The sequence below is a fragment of the Manacus candei genome, unplaced genomic scaffold (genome assembly GCF_025592945.1).
Source record: "Manacus candei isolate 608988 ecotype Guabito, Panama unplaced genomic scaffold, ASM2559294v1 h1tg000045l, whole genome shotgun sequence".
Lineage (NCBI taxonomy): Eukaryota > Metazoa > Chordata > Aves > Passeriformes > Pipridae > Manacus > Manacus candei.
In genome coordinates, this window is record NW_026138093.1 from 4,982,681 (window position 1) to 5,000,025 (window position 17,345).

At 51.2% G+C, this 17,345-nt stretch overlaps 1 protein-coding gene and 1 pseudogene across 1 annotated transcript in view; both read left to right on the plus strand.

The window, feature by feature from the left end:
• The window catches only part of LOC127474833 (zinc finger protein 883-like), a gene marked incomplete at its 3' end in the record, with an annotated part of 325,030 nt that overhangs the window by 268,581 nt on the left and 39,104 nt on the right, over positions 1 to 17,345 (plus strand). Inside the window, exon 5 of the mRNA XM_051796136.1 lies at positions 7,925 to 8,401. Within this exon, the coding sequence (XP_051652096.1) occupies positions 7,925 to 8,401 (477 nt within the window). The remainder of the gene's footprint in view (positions 1 to 7,924; positions 8,402 to 17,345) is intronic.
• LOC127474811 (zinc finger protein 208-like) overlaps positions 5,837 to 17,345 on the plus strand; it is a 1,297,692-nt pseudogene continuing 1,286,183 nt past the window's right edge.

Sequence of the window (17,345 nt, forward strand, 5' to 3'; positions counted from 1 at the left end):
TCTGCAGCAGCTGGTCGGTGCCCGTGCTTAGCGGGCGTCCCCATGGAACAACACAGTCTCCATGGCAGGATGAGGATCGTTCACCCCAGCAGTCCTGACACCCCATTTTATCAGCTCTACATTACACCACGTAGGGCCAGTACCCAGTATAAGGTGATGTCTGAGTGGCAGCCAAACACCACCTAAATCATTACCTAATGGCAACAGTCTGTGCATGCCCTGCTGTAGGGCAAGGGGCCAGCGACCCCTGCCCACAGAATCTTCCTCCCATCATCATCTTTCTCACCCCTATGTATGACCTCTCCCACTGTGTTTCAAGGGTAGATGTATCTATCTTGCAATAGGTAGCAAAACCAAGGAAGAACTCAGCTCTGATAATAGGGGATATCAAGCTGACTTGCTAAAAAGCACGATGGACCTTACAATTCGCTTGTGCCATGAAGTTACATTGTACCATACTCTGGCTGGTTTCACATCCTAATATGATTCCTTTCTCATGCCTCTATGCTCCATTGATCATCTAATTCAAAAGTACCCCCCTTACCTTTGTTTAAGTATAAAATGAACCAAGGACAATTTTTGAGAGCTTTGTGTTTAGATTTCTTTAGTCTGAAGTAGTAGAATAAATGGTCTTGTGTGTATTTATCTGTATAGAATCATGGACTGGTTTGGGTTGGAAGGGACCTTAAAGGTCTTCTCATTCCACCCCCTGCCATGGGCAGGGACACCTTCCACTAGAGCAGGTTGATCCAAGCTGTCCTTGGACACTTGCAGGGATCCAGGGGCAGCCACAGCTTCTCTGGGAATTCCATCCCTGCCCATCCCCACCCTCCCAGGGAAGGATTTCTTCCCAGTCTCCCATCTAACCCTGCCCTCTTCCAGTTGAAAAACCATTGCCCCTTGTCCTGTCCCTCCAGGCCCATATCAAAAGTCCCTCTCCCTCCTTTTTAAAAGCCCCCTTCCCTGGTGGGGTGTCTTCAGCTTCTCCCAGGACCTGTGTGTGTCTGTATCTATCTTGTATCTGTATACATTATATATACATATATAATACATTTCTATCCATGTATTTATACATAGATATTTATACACTGTAAATATTAACATACACATATCTATACAATGATGTTAACTTTGTGTCCAGACCTACCCCTTCCCCTCTGTAACTTTTTGGGGGGTTTATTCCTTGGGATTTCCAGGGTCTCAGTTTCAGTGGAGCGGATCTTTCCCACCTGGATCTTTGCTGCATCAACTTCAAGGTGGCCAATCTGAGCCGCTGCAACCTGGCCCGTGCCAGCCTGTGCTGTGCCAGCCTGGAGAGGGCTGACCTGTCAGGCTCTGTGCTGGATGGAAGAGCTGCTGCAGCTTGGGAGGGCTGGGCTTGTGTTAACAGAGAGGAGCTGGAACAAACAGAGCGGTGTAAAACATTGGGCTCTTAAATATATTCTAGAGTTGTTCTGGTTCCCAAAGCTTTTACACTTCCTCCCAGTAATGATTTAATGGGATTGACTCCCAAAGCAGAAATTAAAAGTGTCTTCTTGATTGTCTTTGGTGTTGTTCTTCCTGCTCTCAGTGACTCCTGTCTGTGCCAGTGTGCCAACCTGCCAGGGGTGAAGATGCTGCGCTCCAACGCAGAGGGAGCGTCCCTGAAAGGCTGCAACTCTGAGGACCCATCAGGCCTTCAAGCTAATCTGCAAGGTGAGAAGCTTTTGGCTTGTGAATCTGTGCCAACTGAAGCCTGTGTTTGTGCATTTCTATGGCCCAGAAAAGGTCCAGCTGTGGTTTGTCCAACCCTGAGAAGGGCCCACAAGGGCTGCACTGAGTCTGTGACCATCTCAGCCCCAAATCCCCTTGTCCTCCTCCAATTCACACAGCTCTGAGGCAGCACCAGTGTGCAGCTGCTGTGTTTCTGACTGGTTTTCCTCACAGAACTCCTTTCTGTGTGTGTTCCAGGTGCCAGTCTGAAAGGAGTGGCCATGGAGGGCAGTCAGATGACAGGAATGAACCTCCGAGTGTGAAATTGCACTCTCAATGAAAATGTTATTGCTGTATAGTAGCAAAGAAAGTGGAGGTTTCCAGGTAGACAAGTGTCTTTACAGTCAGTGTCTTCATTCCAGCAGGGTGTTAATGCCAGGGGTGGTCACACAGTGCCCACAGGATGTGTTCAGGTCTCTGCTGGGGTGGATACAGTGGGGAACTGTCCTCAGAGGTCCTAAATTGCTGTGGAGTAGTTGGAGTGCAGGGTTAGAGCAGCTTTATCCCCTCAAATGTGCAGAGGAAGCTGCTGCCCCTGCAGGGACCTGCCCAGAGCCCGGATTGAGTTCCCCTGGAAGATCCCTGGGCAGAAATGGGCTGTCTTAGGTAATACTCTCCAAAGGAGTGTGAAATTGCACTCTCAATGCCAGCTGGGAAGAAAAATTCCCCTGCTTCCACATGTCCTGAGCACTCCAGACTGGAGTTCCTGTAGCTTTTTCCTTCTTTGTTGGGAATTCAATGGACAGAGGAAAACACAGAAGTGTCCCCAAAGCAGAGAGAAGCTCTGGGGCCACAGCACCTGCTCCCCCCTCTTCTCATCCCTTCAGCAGATGAAGAAATGGCCCTCAGTGTTTCCCCTCAGTGTACTCTTCAAATCCTCCTTGAAAGCATGGGCATAATCCCATTTGCCAGTCAGATCCACTTTGGACTGCCTAAAGTAGCTGTAAAAGCATCTTGCCTGGGGCCAAGTGCCCCTTCCACACTTGCTTTACGTGTGGAAAAAAACAGGGAAAGCTGTTTTTTGTGTGAGCACCCTTCACATCTCAGTGTTTGTGATCTTGGGAATCCTCATGAACCTGGAACAATGCCAGATTATCTGTTGTCTTAAAATATGTACCTGGAGATTGTTTTGATTTGTTTTTAAATCTTCCTTGCAAATACAACTGATAGAAAACAATGTAAAAAAAAAAAAAAAAAGAAAAAGGGAAAAAAAGAAAAAAAAAAGAAGAAAAAAGAGAAAAAGGAGGAAAAAGAGGAAAAAAGAACAGGAAAGGAATGGAAAAAAAGGAATAAAAATAGAAAAAAGGGAAAGAAAAAGGGGGGAATAGAAAGAAGAAAGAATAAAGAAAGAAAAAAGAGGAAAAAAAAGAAAACCCAAAAAGTCCATGCAAATGGCGCTGACCCCCTCGAGAACTACAAGTCCCACAGTACACCGCGCAGGGCGGTGGGCGTGGCAGAAGGCGGGCGGACGGGGCAGTGGCCGCGCGCTGATTGGCTGCGGCGGGGTCTGTGCAGAGCGCCGCGTTGGCTGCCGGGAAGTCACGATGGCGCTGGGGCCTTCCTTTGTCTGTGAGACCGGGCGGGAGCGGGTGAGAGCGGGCTCTGGGGATCCCCTCGGGGGCTGCGGGGAGCGCGGCTGGGGGTGGAAAGGCTGGAGGGCTCGGGAGGGTTTAGCGCGGGGGTTCGGGGTTCCCGAGAGGCAGAGCGCGGGATTGCAACCCTGTCGGGGGCCGCGGGGCCCGGGAGGCCTCCCAAGAACCCGGATGTTGGATTCGGGTCCTGAGAAATTCCTTCGGAAAAAAAATTCAAAACCACCCGACCAAAAAAAGAACCCTAAAAAAAGGAAAAGGGAGAAAAAGATGAAGGAAAAACTGCAAGGGCCAGGATGCTTTGCTTCAGTTTTTCCTTGGTCTCCTCCTTCTCAGATTCTCTGCTCCCTTCCTTTACAGGAAGCTCTTCTGCTGTTCTGTGGTTTTGTGGTCCCTTAGGGGCTTTTAGGGGTCCCTGAGGCGTTTTTAGGGTGTCTCCGGAGGGGGGTTGATGTCGTGAGGGGACTTAGGGAGGAGGTTGAAGGTCCCTGAAGGGGTTTGGGAGTCCGTGAGGGAGTTTTGGAGTCTCCGAGGGAACTGAGAAGTCCTGGAGGGCTTTGAGGGATGTGTCTTTGAAACAGTTTTGGGGGTTTCTCGGGGGATTTTGGGAGTCCCAGAGGGTTTTGAGGGTCACAAAGAGGGTCTTGGGTACACTAGGGGGGTCTCAGGACTCACCTGCTCATGGTGCTGTTCCTCCTCTTTCCCCCTAGACATCATTAACCTCCCAAAACGTGCCCTAGCCCCCATTTTCCCTTTAATTCCCTCCCCACACAGTTCCATTTGACCCCCCCAAGACCCCTTTTAACTCCCCCAAATACACCCAAAGCACCCCAAAATCCCCCAAATCCCCATCAACCCCCCCCCCCCAGATCTCCCCAAATCTCCCCCACCACCCCCCGTCAAATCCCTTCCAAGGCCCTGCAAAGAGGGATCACCCAGCACCCTGGGACAGGAGCACAGTGGGCTGTACTGGGGGCACTGGGCTGTACTGGGAGGGCACTGGGGGGGGCTTAGATGTCCCACGACAACGTGGCCCAGCTCTAGGAGAGATCTGGGGGGCAGTGAGGAGGTACTGGTCTGCACTGGTCTGCACTGGTCTGTACTGGTCTGTACTGGTCTGTATTGGTCTGTCCTGGTTTGTACCCCCAATCCCCAAAGCCCCTCCCCAACTCCCCCAGGACCCTCCCATACCCCAAAGCCCCCAGGCCCCCCCAGGCCCCTGACTTGGTCCTGCTGCCCCTTGAGCATCTGCAGCTGCTGCAGAACCAGGCATTTCATCAGCAAATGTGCAGGTGACCCCAAGCTGGGGGTGTGTTGATGTGCTGGAAGGCAGGAGGGCTCTGCAGAGGGACCTGGCCCAGCTGGATCCATGGGCTGATTGCAAGGGGATGAGGTTCCAGCAGGCCAAGGGCCGGGTCCTGCCCTTTGGCCACAAGAAGCCCCGTCAGCCCCCCGGGCTGGGGCCAGAGTGTCTGGAGAGCAGGCAGGCAGAAAGGGAGCTGGGAGTGGGGATGGACAGGAAGCTGAAGAGGAGGCAGAGTGTGGCCAGGTGGCCAAGAGGGCCAATGGCTGGTGTCCTGTGTGAGGAAGAGTGTGTCAGCAGGAGCAGGGAAGTGATTGTTGGGCTGGAGTGAGCGCTGGTGAGGCCACCCCTGGAGTGCTGTGTCCAGCTCTGGGCCCGTGAGTTGAGGAAGGCCCTGGAGGGGCTGGAGCAGGTGCAGAGAAGAGCAGCGAGGCTGGGGAAGGGAGTGGAGCACAAGTGGTGTGAGGAGAGGCTGAGGGAGCTGGGGGTGTTGAGGCTGGAGAAGAGGAGGCTCAGGGGAGACCTCCTGACTGTCTGCAAGTCCCTGCCAGGAGGTTGGAGCCAGGTGGGGGTGGGGCTGTTCTGCCAGGAAGCAGCAGTAGGACAAGAGGGCTGGGTCTTGAGCTGTGCCAGGGGAGGTTTAGGTTGGATATTGGGAAGCAATTTCTTCCCAAGAGAGTAATCAGGCCTTGGAATGGGCTGGGCAGGGAGGGGTGGAGTCAGCGTCCCTGGAGGTGTTGAAGGTGAGAGTGGATGTGGCCTCAGTGCCATGGTCTGGGAAGCACAGCGGGGTTGGATCAAGGGTTGGACTTGATGATTTGGGAGGTCTTTTCCAACGTGTCTGATTCTGTGATTCTGTGATTGCCATTCCTATGGCAGCACATGCTTGAGGCTCCATCCCCAGGGTGATAGAGATGTCTGTCCATATCTATCTCCAAGGTTAGTCTGTAAATGTGTGGTGTTAGAAAAGCAGGCTGAGTTGTGGGCTGGTTGTAGAAGGAGAAAGAAGCCCAGAGGCCAGTGCAAGCAGGCAGCCCTCAGCTTGCACATGATGTCCCCTCCCTGCAGGTTCCTGTCCTTGAGCCCAGGCCCTGAGGTGAGGCTGAGAAGTGGCGTGGAGGTGAGCCCAGAGCTATCCCTGAGGTGAGGCTGAGAATAAGTGCAAGGCAGAGGTGCTGCTGAGGAAGGTGAGCCCTGTGGTGGGGAAGAGGCGGAGGTTCCCCCCCACAAGAAGGTGCTGTGTCCTTCCTCTGTGTGCCAGGTGAGCTGGGGCTTTGCTGCAGAGCTGCGGGCGCTGATTTGAGGGTCTCCAAGTGCTGAGATGGTGGGCATCCAGGAACACAAACTGTGCCTGGCCACGGAGCCTGCAAGGAGGAGCAGAGACAGCCGTGGCAGTGTGGGGGGCCAGGTTGTCCCTGTGCCTTCCCCTGCAGGCCCTGGCTGTCCCTGCTGGGCCCCTGTCCATCCCCATCAGGTCCCTGCCCGTCCCCCCCGGGCTGAGCTCCCCCCAGGAAGTGCCGTGGAGCTGAAGCTGCTGCCATCCCCCCCTGCAGCCACTGCCCCAGCCAAGGGAGCAGCAAAGGCAGGGCCAGGAGCAGAGGCAGCAGCAGGGGAGCCCTGGGGGGCCGGGAAGCTCTTGTGTGGGGCAGGAAAGAGGCGCTGGGCACGAGGCCGGGGCTGTGCTGAGCAGGCCCAGCCCTCACATCCCCCCAGCCAACGCCGGCTGCCCGGGGGGCTTGGGAGGGACCCCCAGCCCGTGTGCCCCACACTGAGCTGGCAGAGAGAGAGCCAAGGGACAGGGCCACGGGCAGGGCCACGGGTGAGGGACAGGCAGGGCCATTGCAGGGCCACAGTGAGGGCACAGCCTGTGGCAGCAGAGCTGCCCAGGGCCGGGGGCAGCCGGGGGTGTTGGTACCAGGCAGTGCTGGGGCCGAGCAGAGCACGAGGCCTCTTGCAGAGCCCTGGAGCAGCCTCCCACTTGCCAGCCCCGCCCTGGTGGGGTGACACTGTCCCCTCCCTACAGGAGACTCCCCCCAAAATCTTCGTAGGGGCCTTTTTTTGTCTATTCCTGGTTGCTGATTCCTGCTGGGGACCTGAGGGAGCCTCTGCAATCCCATCCATGGGGCACAATCTCCTCTGCAGAGCTTGACTCACTGCAGACTTTGCAGGGAAATCTGTGCTGGCAGCCCGAGTATGTCCCGACCTTCCGTGCTCCCCCCAGGATATTTGGGATGAGTTCCCCTTTCTCAGGCACCCGCAGGATAGGGGGGCGATTGTTCTCCTGCTGTTGCTGTTGCTGCTCCTCCCCTTCCTGCCGCTGTCGGGTGAGCGGAGCAACCACGATGGGAAAGGGACGAGAGAAGCGAAAAGAGTGGGTGGGACCCCCAAAGGGAGTGTGAGGGGCGGTGGGTCACCCCCCAAGGGAACTGATGGGACCCAGGCTTTGGGGGGCAGGTGGGAAAGGGGTGGGAGAGGGGGGCTACAGGGAGGGAGAGGGGGCTTATCTTCATATTTTGGAGTATTTTTCATCTGAATTTCAGCTTTGTGTGGTTTGGGGGGATGAGGTTCTTCTTGCTATTTCTGAGGGATTTTTTTGCCTGTATCTGGGTGGTTTGTGCTTTTCTGGCCTGAATCTTGGTGTTTTGGAGGGTTTTATGGTCACAGGATGCCCGGTGAGTTCTAGAGATGGACTTGGGCAGGAGGAACCCCCAAGCCAATGTGCTCAGCCCTTGTTTTCCCCCCCATCAGGATTTGTCCTTCCCAAAGCTTGGGCGGATGGAGGAGGAGGCTGCGAGGAAGAGGAAGATGCCTTGGGCCCCCCAGGCAGGTGAGGAGGAAGTCAGTGTCCCTTTGGGCGGGTGTTGTGCTGGCTCTGTCAGCCCAGCATGGCCCCGGCTGCAGGACAACCCCGCTGGCGCCGCCGTCCTGCCGGGGCCGGAGTTGGGGGGATGTCCTTGGCCTTCCCTGTGGGCCGGAGGCAAATCCCCTGCCTGTCCTTCTTGCTTCCTGCCCCAGGCCCCGAGCTGAGGAGGGAGAGCCCGGAGGACAAATCCCCCCGTGAGACCCTGGTGGGAGAGGCCGTTTTGAAGGGCTCCCCGGCGCAGGAAGGCAGCGGGGAGGAAAAGGGCCAGAGATCCCCCCGCAGGAGGGGCTCCAAAGCCAGCCCAGGGTGCTCTGAGGAGGAAAGAGCCAGCCTGTGCCGGGAAGGCGGCTGGAGCTTGAGGGGGAGCTCTGAGCTGGTGGTCCCTGAGCAGCCTCCCAGCAGGGTGAAGCCCTTCAGGTGCTTGGAATGTGGGAAGAGCTTCAGGCAGAGCACCCACCTGCTCAGACACCAGCACATCCACACTGGGGAACGGCCCTACAGGTGTAGGGAATGTGGGAAGAGCTTCAGGGACAGCTCCAGCCTTATCCGACACCAGCGCATCCACACTGGGGAACGGCCCTACATGTGTGGGGAATGTGAGAAGAGCTTCCACCGGAACTCCCACCTGATCCAACACCAACTCATCCACAGTGGGGAACGGCCCTTTAAGTGCTTGGAATGTGGGAAGAGGTTTCAGACCAGCGGGCATCTCCTCCTGCACCAGCGGACGCACACGGATGAGAGGCCCTTCCGCTGCACCGACTGCGGGAAGGGCTTCAAGCGGAACTCCCACCTTGTCACCCACCGGCGCATCCACACCGGGGAGAGGCCCTACAAGTGTGGGGAGTGTGGGAAGAGCTTCACCCACAGCTCTACCTTGACCACACACCAACGGACCCACCAGTAAAGGGAAGCCCTATCAGTGCCCCGACTGCAGGAAGAGCTTCGGCCGTAGGACTGACACGCAAAAAAAGGTTTCAAAAGGTCTTCAGGATTTTGAGTATCTGCACTCCAACTTCAGTTTATTCTTTTGAATATGTGTAAGTTTAACCTCATTTTAGTCTGAAAACCAAATTCACCACTACCCCATTCCCTGTTAACCGTGGGCTGGTTCTGACAAGTGAGGCAGAAATTACCCACTGCCCAGCAAAAACCAGTGGGGCCAGCCAGTGGTCTCTGCCCTGGCAGCCCAGTTTCCCCAGTCTCATCTCAAAATGACCAGTTACACTGAAGCAAAGAGCACTGGAACCAGTGCAACAAGCCCCAGTCTGACTTTCACACCTGCCCACGTGTCCTGTTTTCTGCTGCTCTACAGACTTCCTTGTTTAAAATACAATGGAAAAATAAACAGTTTTTGGGGTTGTTTTGCTTTTGGGCTTGGGTGGTTTTTTCCCCCCACTGTTCTCATTAACCTCATTTCAAATCTATTTTGGTGTTTGAAGATGAATTAAAATTTTGAATGATTTTTAATGTTAATGCCTTGACCAAAGTATCAAAACATGAAAAATAAAAAAAAACAAACCACAAAGCTGTCCATTTTTGTCACAATCAAACCCTCAGAAGTACTAACATAAGCACAGTGAAAACCCCATAAATAAGACCATTAAAATAATTTTAATATTTATATATTATTATATTTTTACCAAGCTTAACATAAGGAAATTTAATTACTGACTTTAGCTTTCCCCACCTCTCAAAAAGGTATTTTAGTTACATCTTAGTCACCCTTGAAAGGCTCTTTCCAGTTGGGTTGGCCTCTGCCTTAGACACTCATGAGATCTACCAAAACCAACTTAAGGGCAAATTTCCCCACCAGGTTCAACTGCATTGGTTTTACCAAAAACTTTGCAAGTAACCCCACATCTTTCATCTTAAACTCTTCTCTCAGCCTTGTAAAATAATTAGCAGTAAACAGACCTGATAATGTGTTATAATTAAGGACATGTTCTTGTTATCAAAGTTATTCATACAGCAAAAAGATGCCACAGGAACGGCCAAAACATTAATAGCAACTTCTACACTTTGGAAATCTACATTTGGTTTAAAAGGTTTCACAGTGGTTGTTTTCTTAGGAATTCAGGCACATTTTACTAACAAGTTTCAGTAAAGTTACAAAAACATCTTCCTCCACTAAGACACAGGCAGTCATCCTAACCTGAGGTAGGCACTGAAAAGCCCAATTTTTTTCTTAGCTGTCACGAGTCTTTCATTCCTTCTGCCACATCAATTAGGCATCAGCCCATTTTTCAAGCTGCTGTTCTCTACCAGCTCCTGCTTTGGTTTCCAAGCCCAGTATTTTGGCCACGATAAAATCAGGGACCTGGGCAGTCATGTCAGAATGACAAAGAGTACTGACCCTCCCTGCCAAGGGAGACAAACCATTCCCAACCTCGACCCAAGGTTCAAGGCAGCGATTCTGAAACAAAATTTACAAAGTTTTTCTCTTCAGTTCTTTGCTGAATGCCTTTTTTTTTTAACATTTATTTTATTTAAAATTTTTTTATATATTTATGTTTTTATATCATATATTTATTTTATATTTTATATTTATTTCATATTTATATTTTTAATATTTATTTTTTATATTTTTATATTTAAGGTGTAGGAATTTGAATTTATATTTGGGTACCATTTTATTCAAACATTTATTTTATTTAAACATTTTTTATACCTTTATGGTTTTTTAATGTATTTGAGGCGTAGGAATTTGAATTTATATTTGGGTACCATTTTATTCAAACATTTATTTTATTTAAACATTTATTTTATTTAAACATTTTTTACGTATTTATATTTTTTAATATATTTAAGGCAAAGGAATTTGAATTTATATTTGGGTACCATTTTATTTAAACATTTTTTTTATTTAAACATTTTTTATATTTTTATTTATATATTTTTTAATATATTTAAGGTGTAGGAATTTGAATTTTTATTTGGATACCATTTTATTTAAACATTTATTTTATTTAAACATTTTTTACATATTTATATTTTACCCCCATCAGATGTTCTGTAAGCACAGCAGTCAAAGCACAACTCATGTAGGTTTGGGTATTTTTAGCTAAGACTGTTTGCCAGGTTTCTCACATTTAGAGAGGAATTCCCGGTTAGATGTGACTTTATTCACAGATGCACTCTTTTTTGGGTGTTATTTTGAAATAATAAAACTTTATTGCCTTAAGCAAAGTATGTCAACTGCAATAAAGCTCCTGGTGTTTTCAAGTATTTTCCTTCTTCTCTTAAACAAATGGAAAATGAAAATCGGTGCTTCAACTAAACATTATCTGTGCTAACCAGAGAGGGCAATACTGGATCTTTCAGGATCCACACATTTGGATGCTTTTGCAATTGGTGTTTGAAGCAACTTCTTTTGTAGACAACTGTTTCACTAAGTAAATTAAGGCTTTCACATTCAACCCCTTCCTTTAGGTAAGGATTATAAACCAGAAAAGGAGGGAAGAATTACTCGGAGTGTAACTGAAAGGCCAAAGTCCTACCCAAGAAACCAGATGTGACAACAGCTCATTTACAACCCAGTGAGAAAACAAACAAAAATGCACCCAGAAAGATTCAGGAGTCATGTGAAGATGAATATAAAAATGGAACATGAGTCACATGTTTTAGAGATTCGAGCAGATGACTGGGGGCTAGAAAGGCATCAGTGGATAGCACAGGAAGAGTTTTGAGGAAGAGCTGGAAGGAGAAACATGGCAAGAAGTCTGCTGTTCTACACAGACCTGCAGTGGGAAAAACAGTTAAAGACTTCTGAAGGAACAAAGTAATAAAACTCACAGAGCCCAGGAGCAGAAGAGATTCAATACTTGCCAAAAAGCATCAAAACTAAGCTCATGGACACGCATTAAAAACTGAATTCCTCCAATTCATGAATTCCACTTTTTTGCTTCGGGACTGAACTCGGTGATAAAACTGGTCCAAAGTCACAAAATGTGCCAGGGACAGCAAAAGGTCAAGACCAAATTCCTTTTATTTAAGGAAAACTGGAAAAGATTCTGTTCCCATATTCATCCAGTAGAGATGAATATTTTTTTCATTATTAATTTTAATTTTATTTTTTCTACTCAAGCCTGCCAATGTTATGGTTTTTTGACTATATGAGGAATGATCTGAAGTCTATCAGCTCACAGTTTAATTTAAAAAGAAATAAAACCAAACAAGCAGAAAACCATCCTGGCATTACAGATCATTTTGTGCAAAGCCAGACCTTTGTGAAGGTCTATTTTAAAAAGCTAAAAAGTAAATGTTATTAAGGAAGAACAACTTACCAGTCCTTCGACCAAGAGCAGCTATTTTGCTTACAGTGAGCAAATCAATTCCCCCACACATCTGCAGGGAAAATGGGATACTAAAACACTTGAATTAAAATTAAAAATAATAAAGAAATCCTAATAAATTAAAATTAAAAATAATAAAGAAATCTTAATAAATTTAAACTAAAAAGAATAAAGAAATCCTAATAAATTTAAATTAAAAATAATTAAGGAATCCTAATAAATTAAAATTAAAAATAATAAAGAAATCCTAAGGACCAAGCATTAGACTGTGAGTATTACACAAGTCCTATCCCTGAATGAAAAAAAAAAAAAAAAAAAGCATTACAGATGACAGCATATGCTACAAAAGACATTTTATAAAAAGCTTTCAAGTATCACCAGGGAATGTGTTATCAAAGAACCTGTGCAAACCAGCCAAGAAATTCAGGCCCAGTCCTGTACACAAATCCCTGGAGAAATTACTACCAGACAAACATAGATAACCACATATTGCTCTTACAAGAAAAGACAGCTCCAAAGAGCTCAGAAAAGTAAACAAGGGACAGGTAAAACTGCCTTTATTGTAATGCCTGTTCAGCACAAACAGCATCAGGGCAATCCAGGAAAGGTGCAGACCATTAAGACTGAAGTGCTCAATTTTGTATTTAGCATGGAACATGCAGGTCAGCCAAGATCTGCTCCTGACACTGCGGGGTTTAATTTTAATCTTTAATTTTGCTGTTTTTTGAAGAGCAGGTCAGTTAAAAGTTGCAGCTTTAGACATTTCAGGATTTAACATCAGGAACACAAGTCTTGGGTCTCACAGGCTCAGTCCCCTCATTATCCTCAGGCTGGTCTTGCCTTCATTGTCACAGACTGTGCAATATCTCAACTCCCTCCTCCCGCCGCCGGCACAACATGGCCGCCCGCTCACTGCTCAGGGAGAGGCGGGAGCGGCCACCGCCCCCTTCCACTCCCACCAGGCCGGGCCGAGCCCACCTCCGCCCGCCCCAGCCCAGCCCCGACCCTGCTCGGGCCGACGCCACCTTCTCTGCCGGACCCTTCTCCAGACATCTCTTCGTACCCTCGCCTGCCTGCACGGCGAGGTTCAGCCCCCCGAGGTGGCTGCTGGCGCCCCGCATCTCGCTTGCTGCCATTCCACAAGCAACGCCTCTGTTCTCATCAGCCCTTGACGTGGCCTGGCCCAGGGGGAGCTCACCCACCAGGCTCACCACAGAGAGCGGGGCCACAAACCCCTCTCCTCTGATCCGAGTACACACCCTGTGTTGGGCACCCTCAGCTCCTGAGGGACGGAGCCACAACAACCCCACACCCGCCCCTCTGCCACATCAGTCCCAGCCCTCGTTACCGCTGCTCAGAAACAGCACAGACACCTAAAGAAAACTAGGTGTCCTACTTTTTTTAGCCAACACCACGGAGACTGCCTGGCATGCCAGTGTCACCAGGACACTGTCTCCTATTTTGACTACAGCCATGGAAACCACTTCAGATATCAGCAGGATGGAAGGGCATCCCCCCCATTCCTCATCACTGCCATCAGTGCTGTCCCCAGCCCCAGCTATGGTGTTCCTGTGCGAGAAGCACACCCAGCAAACATGACTAGAATTAATATTTACATACTTCAGCAGTCACTGTAAATTATATACATGCCTTTGCCTTCTTTCATTTGCCCAGCTTACTCCATTAAAACCAGAAATTTTCCCATTCTTCCTTTTTCATACTAACAATGTGAGTAGTTATGGCAGAATTTAACCAACAATGCTCCAAGTGATTATGGAAGGTCTCAGGAGCCAATCTGGCTCTTGAAATCACACAGCTGGACTTTTAGCAGCGCTCTCCTGAGCTGGGTCCTGGAAGAGCCTCAGGGAGGTGGTCAGCTGAAAAGAATCAATCACTATGACTCTGAGCCAAGAGATGTATTTCCTTTGAAACTACAGAGAAAAGCTGACCTTGTGTATAGGATAGCAGGGGATATCTACTGCTTGTAGACAGTGGGATAAGGTGTTACCATTTCAAAGACGAGATGGTGGGGGCCCACATAAAGGTACTCCCTTTACAAAAAACACCACTCGCACCCAATGTTATGCCTCCAACGCTCCTTTATTTTTTTGGAACAGTGTGTCTACTAATAAAGATTTGTGGGCTTTGGGGTTTTAGGGTCAACGTAGCATAATTTTCTGCATCGTTGGGGCCCGTTGCTAGGGGCTGGTTCCACATCCACAAGTGCTGGAACACTGCTAGGCGTCAGGTGGTGTGTCACAGGGGGGCCCTTTGTGACATCCCATCACAGCACACGTGGTCAGCACAGCCCCAGTGCCAGCACCATTGTCCGGCAGGACAGCGACGCGACAGGACGGGAGCACGGAGCTGGCGAGGATCTTCTGAGCACAGCTCCAGGCTTTCCCTGTTGACTCGTAGTGTGATTGTTTTTCCACGAAACTTCCCGCTTCCCCTTTCCCTACTTCTAGTAGTTTTCTAGAAAACTACTTCTACTACTTCTAGTAGTTTTCTAGTAGGATGGAGCAGACACCCCCCAGCAAGCCCAGGGTGGCCTGGGCGGAGGAGGGTGCTGCCCAGAAAAGCGGCTCTCCAGAAGAGCCCCATGAGGTGGCCTGGGAGGAGGAGGCTGCTGCCCAGAAAAGCTGGTCTGCAGCAGAACTCTCCCAGTGGATCCTGGTGAACCCACCGCAGATGGGGACGGGTGAGTGAGGGGACTGGGCAGGGCTGGGGCTCTGCAGCGCATCCTGCAATGATCCTCCCTGCTCTATCCCTCTCTTAGATGTCAGCTTGTTCCCCCTGTCCAAAGAAGAACAGGAAGTGGTGGACTCCATCCAGGCCCTTGACAGCCCCAAGGAGGTAAGTGTGGCCAGTTGGACGGCAGCTGTGCCAGCATCTAAGGCAGGGGCTCTGCTGCTGGGCTGCTGGAGGGGTGCTGGCTGGGCAGAGCTGCTGCTCCCGCAGGCCACTGCCCCTCAGGGCTCCAGTCTCGCTGGCCACGTTTCCCCCCTCTCATGCTCCCTGTTTGTCTCTCTGTCCTCCGGCTGCCAGAATCTGGTCCACAAGACCAGCTTTCTTCAGAAAGTTGTGCGCCTGTGCAGAAGCACCACCGGCAGTGGCTCATCCCAGCGCTTGGTCCACTTCTGCCACAGATATGAGGTGGTCGAGAGGATTCAGGTGAGGGGACACTCGGTGCGCTGGGGAAGGGGGCAAGGCCCCTGGCACTGGCACCCTGTGAGGGCTAGGCTCTGGTGGCACTGGGTGCTGGCAGCTGCCGGGTCCCAGCTGCGTTGTGCTCTGCAGATGCTGCTGGACGCTGAGTCCTGTATCAACGAGCGTGCCGAGGACGACCGCGACAGGGATCTGATCCAGCAGATGAACCACCGCGAGCGGGAGATGAAGCACACAGAAGTGCGGAAGCTCGCCCTCTTTGCCATTGAAAGATTGAGGTACCTGCTCATCACTGCCAGGGACCCCTTCCCCAGAGGACCTCCGCCCCCTGCACAAGGCCTGGAGGCGCTTCCCCCGGCACCATTGTCCACTTGGGCCCTTCCTCTTTGCAGCGCGGTGAACGAGGTGCTGGAGGGCAAAACGAGAAGGCTCCTAGAAGCCTGCTTCAGAGCTGTCCTCTTCCTTCCTAAATGGGACACCTATGTATGGGATGGATATGAGCACAGGAATCAGGTAAGTGCTGGTTGAGCTCCAGGAGCCACCAGTCCCTCTGGGCTGCTCTCTGGCCATCCTGCGCGTCACGTAAGATACGCAGGGATCCCCAGAAATGCCAAGGCAGTGGAAAGAATGCAGAAAGTTTATTTAGAAGGACAGAACCCGAGAAACATAAGAGTGTGGTTTGCGCACCAGGCCTCAGGGAGAAAAAGGCACCTCCTGTTTTCTCCTTCCAGTTTTTATTCTCTCTGCTCCCTGATCTCTCTCCGCTGGAATGCAAAGGCCTGTGGCATCTGCTGTCTGCTCACAGTAGACTGCCTGCTTTTAGGTCTCTCCTGGGCAGCGTGGGTGGCTCTCCTTCCTGGCACTGGGAGCTCAGATGCATCTCCTGGGGGTGAAGAATCACTGCCAGCGCTCTCTGTCCTCCTTGCAGACCCTGCAAGCCCTGGACCCCATGCTGACGGCAATCGTGCGGAACACTCCTCCCTCCAGACTGGGCGAGGAGCTGCAGAACATCTTGCAGGTCTGGCCTGTGCAAAGAGTGGCAGTCCCGGGGCTGTTCCTCACCCTGTGGGGCAGGGGTTGCCCACTCCTGGGTGGGTGGTCTCCAGACAAGTGCCACGGTGGCAGAGCACGCTGTGGGGACAGTGCCCCCCTCCTGTGTCACCAGGCTCTTCTGGAGCACAGAGAGTGGCACCTGCCTTCCTGCCTGGCCCACAAGGGAGCCCAGGGGCAGGAGCCCAGGGGCAGGAGCCCTGCTCCAGGCTTTGCTGGGGCTCAGAGGAAGCCTTGAGGGACAGTGCAAGTCCCACCCAGGAGCCGAGCCGAGCTGCTGCTGCTGCTGCTGCTGCTGGAGCGGGTGTCTGCTCCGGGGGCTCACCAGCAGCTTCTCTTTGCTCAGGTGCTGGTGGACTTTGCCAGATATGATATTGTCACCGTGTGGGAAGAAGCCATGGAGAGGATTTACACGCTGTGCAGATGGTTGAACAGCTATTCCCAACGGCAGGTAAGGCCCAGGAAGCCTCCAGCCAGGCTGTGCCCCTGCCCTGCCGCTCTCCCTGCCAGGGCTGCTGCCCAGCTGAGGGCTCCAGGAGACAGGGCCACAGGGTCCTGCAAAGCCTGCACTCCCCAGGGATCCAGCCCTGGGCACACTCTCAGGTATGGGGCCCTGGCACCAGCTGCCTGCCCTCAACCCTGCTGCTCTTCTTCCTCCCTCTCTCCCTCCCATGGGACCTCCTGAAACAAAAAGAAGTCCACTGTCATTGAGATCCCATTCCTTGGACAGCTGCTGGGATTTGTCCTCCTTCAACCATTCTCAGGACGTCGGGCAACTGTTGCGCACCTCAGCGAATTCATCTGTAAGCAAAAAGCTAAGGGGGATTGTGGTGGCCTTCGTCCCTCTGCACACAGACATCACCTCCCAGCTCTGCTTCTCTGCTTGACCACCTTTGCCCCTCCAGCTGCTCCCCGCAGCATCCCAGCTCTCTTTTGCTGTACAAGTGGAGTGCTCTCCTCAAGTCTTGCACCTGTTCTCTGCTGCTCTCCTTCCCCGTTCCTTTCACCATCTTCAACCCTGCCTGTTTGTGGAGCCCACTCTGACCCCCTCCCTCCACAATCTCCTTCTGGCCTGCCATCTCCCAAGCAGATCTCAGGCTGCTTTGGAAAGCCTGATGGCAAAGCTGCTCTCCCTGACTTGCACGTCTGCCCTGCTCTTTAGGCAGGACCAGGCTAAGGGACAAACGATACGCGCGCCACGTGGAAGGTGAAATCACCTGCTTCTGCAGGACTCTCGGAAAAAAGTGCGGTATCAAGGTAATGAGCTCCCCCGTTGCTGAGACTCTTGTCTGTGCCATCGGCAGGGCACTCCTGTGAGCCAAAGG